The sequence below is a fragment of the Acyrthosiphon pisum genome, chromosome X (genome assembly GCF_005508785.2).
Source record: "Acyrthosiphon pisum isolate AL4f chromosome X, pea_aphid_22Mar2018_4r6ur, whole genome shotgun sequence".
Classification (NCBI taxonomy): domain Eukaryota; kingdom Metazoa; phylum Arthropoda; class Insecta; order Hemiptera; family Aphididae; genus Acyrthosiphon; species Acyrthosiphon pisum.
In genome coordinates this window covers 41387681-41396624 of record NC_042493.1, presented here as the reverse complement: position 1 = coordinate 41396624, position 8944 = coordinate 41387681, and the positions used below count along the sequence as shown (strand labels likewise).

At 34.4% G+C, this 8944-nt stretch overlaps 1 protein-coding gene across 1 annotated transcript; it reads left to right on the top strand.

Annotated features, from left to right (window-relative positions):
- Positions 1–5588: 5588 nt before the first annotated feature.
- LOC103308534 (piggyBac transposable element-derived protein 4-like) lies at positions 5589–6413 on the top strand. The gene has a single exon (XM_029485124.1). The coding sequence runs from the start codon at positions 5589–5591 to the stop codon at positions 6411–6413; it is 825 nt and encodes a 274-aa protein (XP_029340984.1).
- The last annotated feature ends 2531 nt before the right edge of the window (positions 6414–8944 follow it).

The following is an 8944-nucleotide window of genomic DNA, read 5'->3' as shown; positions in this document are numbered from 1 at the left end:
TTCCACAACGCCCGTAATCGAGGCACACTGGCAGCTAGTATTATATAATATGTAGATTAAATATTATCGCACGCCGCCGCGCCGTCTATGCGAATATAAATCAACACGGCAGACCATCCCACCAGTTCGCCACAAACGGTCAACCCGACTCGCGATATTATTTACGTGCGCGAATCGCCGTGAATTAATATAAGTCGCAAGATCATTACCATTGTCATAGGCGCCAATCGCCAAGTTTTTATTATCTAGTAAGCTCTAAGGGCTAGGGCTAAGTGCGTATTATTTTTATTGGTGTAAGGCGCAAATCGCCAAGGTTTTATTAGTGTTGTACCATTACGTGTGCGTATAGGCGCGAATCGCCACGTTCAGAATTTATCATATATTTGTCAGCGCAAATCGCGCATTTTATTATATATTTGTTAGTGCAAATCGCGCATTTTATTATTATTAAGCGTTAATATTGTTGTGTGTCAATTATTAAATTTATTCAGGACAGGTGCAGTTGGCCAACCGAGTACCGTCATATTGTAAGTTTTTATATATGTTATTATTATTATATTGTTGAGCCATTAGGCATATTACTATTATATTATTGTTACCTGTTGGGTCAAAAGGGCCGCACATTTATTGTTTTATATCATTTGATTTTTTTGAAGCTTTATTATACTACATGATTCAAGTATTGAAAATATCCACTGTTATAATTTATTTCTATAGTTTTAAGTCTACACATCCACCACATACTAGCATTCGATAGTCTTGCTCGGCGAACCCGTCCACTTCGATCGAATTGCTATTACATGTATACACACATACACAGGTCAGTCGGTGTGTGAGTGAGCGTGCGGAGCATTTTGGTGACCGGGCGTCACGGACTATTATTGTTTGTTCCCGGCCCGTACATAATGGTGACCTCAACGTGATCGGATAAATTGTACACGACATTATTATCCGTAATCATTAGCATATTAATATTAACTTGTTTGTAGCAGCGTTGTATTATTCATCAATAATACGCACAATAATTATTATATCATTAATTGTGTATTATTAAGGTTTACACTAGTATCTAATGCGTTGAGATACATTATCAATTTTATCATTATCATTATTATTCATAATCGAGCCTTGCATATATACATATATTGATAGTATTATTGTTATTTACTTATCTTGTCAAAGGGTTTTAATAAATTAAAATGTCGTTGGAGGAGGTTCAAAAGGATCTTCTAGGTCTGAGAAAGAGGAGAGGGGTAATCAAGGGATCCCTCACACGAATCAAAAACTTTGTTAGGTGTTTTGACACAAACGAGCAGCCAATGTCGTTGTTAGAATTTCGCCAGGATGAGCTGCCTCAGATCAACAGAAAGTTTGATCACGTTCAGTCTCAAATTGAACTATTATCGGATGACGCGACGCTAGAGAACGAAGAACGCAATTCATTTGAGATGGAATACTACAGTATTAGATCGCAAATAAAGGAAATTGTCAACGTTCAAAATTCCCAAACCACAACATTAATAAGCAATCAATCTGTAGAGTTACCACATTATTCTAACCGTGCTCGACTACCACCTATTTCACTCCCAACATTCGATGGCAATATACAAGAGTGGGAATCGTTTTTTGACTTCTTCAAGGCCGCAGTGCACAATGAGGACGCATATCCTCCAGCTCAGAAGTTTTCATATTTACGTTCATCATTAGTCGGTGCGGCATTGGACGTCATAAGAGCGATTCCGATGACTGAGGCAAATTACGACATTGCCTTGAAAAGATTAAAACAGCGTTATGAAAATAAGAGCATGATTATTCAGTCTCATATACGTGCTATATTAGATTGTCCGCAGGTAGAGTCTACCTCTGCAGGTGAACTGCAATCATTGCATTCAAGGGTTGCATCTCATACTGCGGCATTAGACCAACCTGTAGTACAGTGGGATGCGTGGCTTGTGACCATTATACTCAGAAAGCTCGATCATGCAACAGCCCAAGAATGGCAACTACGACGTAAGGATACTCAGCTGCCCACATATAAGGAACTAGAGGAATTTCTTGCTAGTCGGTGTGTGGCTCTTGAAAACACAGAAGCATTCATGAATAAGAACGAACTGAAAAAGAAGTCAAGCATTAATCATCTTGGAAAAAGGGTAACTTTGGCAGCAATAGAGACTAAATCAGAGAAATGCGCATGCTGCTCTCAAACGCATAGGATTTATGCATGCAAAAAATTTAAGGACTTGCCCCAATAAGAACGTATTAACGTTGTACGGTCTGCTCGGATGTGTTTCAATTGTTTGAATTCATATCATATGGCACCCCAGTGTCAATCGAAATCCACTTGTCAAGTTTGTAAAGGTAAGCACAATACGTTGCTGCATTTTGAAAAATCAAGTCAAGGTGAAACTTCGGGGGCAGTACACAGAGGGAAACCTCATGATAAGGACGATTCGGTTAACAGCGAGCAAGTTGGTAGTGAGGCAATACAAGCTCATTCGTATATAGCAGCCAGACCTAAGCATAGCCATATATTTCTATCAACCGCTGAAGTATTGGTGACAAACAGTAAGGGCTGCAAACGTAAATGCAGAGCAGTCTTGGACAGTGGGTCCATGATAAATTTTGCCTCCAGGAGTCTTTTAAACGCACTACAACTTCCTACAAGGAAAACTGAATTGCCAATCAGGCGTGGGAGCAAGTCAAATCCAGTCCGTAGCTCTAGTAAACATCAAGTGGATTCAAGGGTCGGCAAATTCCAAGCAAGGTTACCGTTTTACGTGTTACCAACAGTGGTAGGCGATCTCCCTTCATGTCCAACACCAAGGGGTGGCTGGGACATCCCTCAGGATCTAATATCCAAATTAGCAGATAAGTACCAAGTTTCATGAGGCCGGAACAGTAGATCTTCTCATAGAAACAGAAATAAAACAATAACATAAATAAAACAAACAGGTAACAGATGTGTGTTGTGCGTATGTGTGTGTGTGCGTGAGATATTATAGGTGTTGTGGTGACGGCGGCGCGAACAATTGTTATTGGCTTAAATTGAGAAGTATGTAATAAGAAATAACTATAATAATTAATAGGTAAATAATAAAGGAGTAGAAGTGAAATTGATTGAATTTATTACTACTACTATAAAGGAAATGCACAGGTAACTGTGGTCAAATATTTATAAAATGTAATAGAACACCTGCTAGACAAATGCCTTTCAAAATTTTACCATAATTTAAAAGCTCAGGACTATGATAAATCTATTCCAATTTAAATCATACAGTCAAATCAAAATATTCGTAATGCAAAAATGCAAGATATGAGTTAAGATCATAACATGTATTCAACAAATTGAAACAAACTCAACTTAACCCCTAACTAAAAAACAAAACAGTAAAATTTAAAAGTGGAAATAATATTATTTTTACTTAGATTTAGTAGGTGGTAGTACCTAAATAGCTAACAACACCAATCAAACAGAATAAACTATTCAGTTGCAAAACACTAAATACAATATAGTTTAAAATAAAAATATTTTTATGATACCTAAATATTAGGATTAAGACGTATGTTCGCGCCAAGTCATTAGCGCATCGCGGTGTGCAAATACGCACGGCGACGACGCCCTGCTCCTATCAGTTCCCTCTTCATCCATACACTTCTCAGTCCGTTAATTGCGAATTATTATAATTGTTATATTTATTTAATCTCTTTGTGTAGTTTTAATTTGAGTTATTGGTCAGCCCGTGTCCTCATACACTTATTATATTATCTTTTGTTGTCAACTGTTGTTTACATTCAGCGGCCAACGCCCTTATTATTTTTATTATTGTTTTTTGATATCGTTATTATTGCATACAACAATATACAATATACATATATTGTCTTCCCTTTTTTTTTGAAGCGTACATATATATTTTTTATTAAGTCGCATTGTGCGCATCCGCTTTTTACGGTTTTGTTATTGTAAATTATTATATTTTTTTTATCAAGTCGCATTGTGCGATCAGTTAACAATAAACTTGCCAATCAACAAATCGTGAGTAATTATTATTGTATATTTTCAATCCACACCGTCAAACCAACGGCTGTCGTGTATCGGTATTATCGCCTTCCCCGTCACCGTCAAGAGTGTCGACGCGTAAGTACGCCAGCAACGAACGTTGTGTGAGAGGCCGCCCAGGGCGTCCAGATCATCGTCGGTGTCGACAGTTAGTTCCTGCGTAAGTCCGCCAGCAACGAACGTTGTGTGAGAGGCCGCCCAGGTCGTCCAGGTCACCGTCGGTCCCGTCCAGCCACGTCAAGACTTCAGTAGTATTAACACGTTGACTGCGTATTGACGCCAATTGGCGTCATAAGTATCATTCAGCAACGCGTTTGACGCCATATGGCGTCCAGTATAAATTAAAAGTATATGGTGTATTACTCGCTACGCGTGGCTGAATGTTGTTTTATTATTATTTAGCGTGATTAAACGCATATTTTAAAATATGAATTCGTACGCCGTTTGGACGTATGACCATATAGGAGCAGTTCCTTTATGTTATTTTTAGAATACTATTGTTTTTTACTTTGATCGATCTTATTGGAGACTTGGATACATCTTGATCAATTTTTTTTTTTTTAATGCGTATCCCTACACAACGAAACACATACCTAATATTATTATTGACATGACGTGTATTATAATTCTCGACTTTATCGACAAATAAACAACGTATAAATATTATTATTTTCGATTTGTTTATCGTCAGTGGTGGACGTCGCCTGCTATTCTGATAAGTTTTTTTCTTATTTGTCGCTATACGTTATCTCAAACAGAAGGTGTGAAATTGATTTTTCTTTTTGGTAGGTATAATATTGTTACTTATCATGGATAGAGATCAGGCTGGTCCATCGAGACCTAAAAGGGCTTGTGTTGGTAAATTCCCCAATGAACGCGAAATTCAATTACTATTGGACTCCGATGAAGAAGACAATGTATTTGATTTTGATGATTCTGGTAGCGAATGTAGTGTAGGTATTTTATGTGACGAAAACTCATCTGAAAGCGAAGATGAAGATGAAGTTGTAGTGCCTAGTTTCGATGATGTTTCTAACTTTGTTACTCAACCCCCTCAAATTGTTTGGCAAGATAATCCAAATTTGCAACAATTTCCATTTACTAAACAAAAACAGCTTCTTGTGCCTATACCAGGAGAAGGAAATCCGTATGATTTTTTTAGATTTCTTTTGGATGACACATTTTTGAATTTATTGGTGAATGAAACTAATAAATATGCTGAGTATGAATTTCTTAGGCTTGCTGCGAATCCAAGAAGTCGTATATCACTATGGAAACCAGTGACCTTAGAAGAAATGTTAACATTTGTTGGTCTCATTATACATACAGGAACAATACAATTAAGTCGAATATATGACTATTGGAAAAAACATCATCTTTTTAATCTCACTTGTTTTTCAAACCATATGAGTCGGGACCGTTATTTACTTATTATGCGAAATCTACATTTTTCTGACTGAACTCTGCAGATTCAAATGATTGAGATCGACTTTTTAAAATAAGACCTTTGATTAATTATTTTAATGATAAAATGAGTAATGTTTATTACCCCGGTAAAGAGCTCTCTTTAGACGAGTCGATGATACTATGGCAAGGACGCCTTTTATTCAGGCAGTTTATCCAGAATAAACGTCATAAGTACGGCATTAAATTATACATGCTTACTGAGCCTAATGGTATTATATTAAAATTTGCAGTATATACTGGGGCTACTGATGATTTGGGTGGAAAAGGGCATGCAGCAAATGTTGTTTTACACCTGATGGAAGAAAAACTAAACACAGGTCACTCGATTTTCATGGACAATTTTTACAATAGTTATGATTTGGCGCAAAAACTGCTCGAAAAACATACTTATTGTACTGGCACGTTGAGGGCGAATAGAGTAAATACTCCAAAAGATGTCGTAAATGCTAAACTGAAAGTTGGGGAAACACTTTCAAAATATTCTAACAATGTTATGATAGGAAAGTGGAAAGACAAAAGGGAGGTGACGTACATTTCATCGGAGTTTCAGAACGATATGGTGCCAACGACTAACCGTAAAGGTAGAGAAACTCTCAAACCATTACCAATTAAACATTATAATAAGTTTATGAGTGGAATCGACAGACAGGACCAGATGATTAGCTATTACCCTTTTTCGAGAAAAACAATCAGGTGGTACAAAAAGCTAGGTATACATATTATACAAATGCTACTTTTGAATTCATACAATTTATATAATCAATATAATATCGGTACAACATTAAGTTTATATGATTTTCGCATTATTGTCCTGAGTAAGCCGGAAGCACCTTCGAAATCATTAAGTATCGAAAATCATTTACCATCTACGCATGGAATGGGAATGTGAAAAAGCAACGAGGTGATGGTCAAGAACGCTCTCTATGGGAGAGACTCCCTTCCTACATATATATATTTCAGAATTTTCCATACTAACTTTGAAAATTATGTCTGAAAATTCCAAAAATTGTAAACTTTCTCAAGCATTATCATAATGAAATTTCAAGGATACTTATTTCAATAAATTTACGTCACACGGAAACGAACAATTGTTTATTTAACATCCAGAATTTAATTTCAAACACAATTACAGGAGTACCTATCACAAGAAGAAACAAATGAAAATAATAATACATCGTGTAACTCATTTCCCATATCAAGTATAGCAGATTTCAATGAAATAGACCAAAAACTTGACCCAACTTGGCATTGATTTTAAATAGGTACTAGTATTTATAATCAATGTTAATAACTAATAAGTATAATTAATAGTACCACTGCAACAGGATTTGTTGCACACCGCTTGCGTACGCCCACGAAACGCGTAAACGTGATCTGGTATTTTGGTGGTGGAAATATTGTAAATCGTACTCGGATGGCTGCGACAATTTACTGATGGAACGAAGATATGGGAATCTTGAACGTTCAAAATTTCCAACGATCGAAAGACCATAGACACTCCGGCACTCGGCAGCTGGATGGTGAAAGTCTGAAAAGTTGTGGCGATAACCATAAATTGTATTTTATCTCGAACAATGAACAATAAATGCAATTATGCACAGTTTATATCACTATCATGGAGGAAAAATATCATATCAATTTGCCTTAGAATAAACAACAAATTACATTATCAGTGTCTGCTGAATTTTAAATTTTATGTAATTTATTTATTATGTCTTAACTTCTTCACATCTATTATATATATTATATATTATATTATTATTATATTTTATATTATATTATATTCTATTTATTATATTAAAATGTCGTGTTCTGCCGTAAACTGCACGAACCGACGTAGTCAGGGTGTTCGGCTATTCAGATTTCCGGCTCAACTTGAACGCAGAAAAATTTGGATAGATAATACCAGAAGAGCTTAATGGCAACCTACAGAATCTGCTCGTCTGTGTGAAGTAAGTAATATTTTATATTCAATAGTGATTAAATAGGTACTTCTATTTATTAAAATTATTAGAGTAACACAATAATATAGAAACGCAGTTACTTATAGTAGATTTTCATACAAACCTACCGAATTAGCCTAAAATGCATTAAAATAATCATAGTTTCAAATAATTAACAAATGTAGGCACATTTAAATTAATTACACTACTGCATTTTTACGATTTCTCGAGGTTTGAAATTAATATACCTAAATATTTATGGTTTGATTCATTATTTTGATTAATCAGTTATTGCTACCATTAATGTATTTTTTTAATTACCAGGTCCATTTTGAAGAGAACCAATTTGAAAGAAAAAGGATAGATGGCTGGATTAAATTAAAATTGGACGCCATTCCCACAATTTTTAATATTTCAAATCCACCAAAGAGTGTGATGGCAAAAAGAAAATCCAAATACAAGGTGTGCATTATACAAAATACATTAAATTAAAGTAAATTTGTTTTTTTCTTGTCAAGAATTAAATGTACCTACCAAATAATGTGTTTTATATTATAACTCTATGATTTTGGACAACAACACAATTAAACATGTGTAGGTACACAGTGAGTAATACAAATGTATTTAGTACCTAAAGCAACCTTTTAATTCCCTTTGTATTATTTTTTAAATTAATTTAGTAATTGTACACATAATAATTAGTTAAATATTTTATTTAATTGAGCAAATATGTAGTATTATTTAGACACGTTACAGTCTCCCTTCAAAAAATAATAAAATAATATTATCATTTATTTACTGAATAAATAGTTTAATGTTTTAGATACTTGATCCTCCTTTGAATGTCCAATCAAATGAAATTGAAAATACAACTGGTGCAAGTATGCAGTCATTACAGTCTGTAAGTATGAATTTTTAATTAGACTTTATCAACTTGAATTATATACAAAAATATAGCACATTCATTTTTATTATAAATTGCCATTAATAAAATATTATCTATTGAATTAATAATTCTTGAATGTTTTAGATACCCGATGATACTACATTGAGTGTTAGACCAAATGAAATTTAAAATACAACTGATAAAAATATGCAGTCATTGCAGTCTGTAAGTGTGATCATAAAATAAAATATTAAACCAACTACCTATGTGATTTGGTAGTATTTATGAAACAATACATCTAATTTTGTTTTTTTTGTGCTATGCCATACACAAATTTATTTTTTATTTTTATTTTTATTTACAGTCATTACAAATGGAAAATGAAATGTTGAGAAAGGAAAACGACCATTTAAAAAGAGCAAACGAGCAGTTGGTTAAATATCTAGAACAAACTAATGAAAATTTTAAACAACTAGAGGATCGATCAAAGTTGTTATTATTATTTTATTATCATCTTACATGGCCGCCCAATTATGACGTCATCGCGCGAGGAAAAGAACTGGGTAGCATTGCTCAAATTATTCTATAATT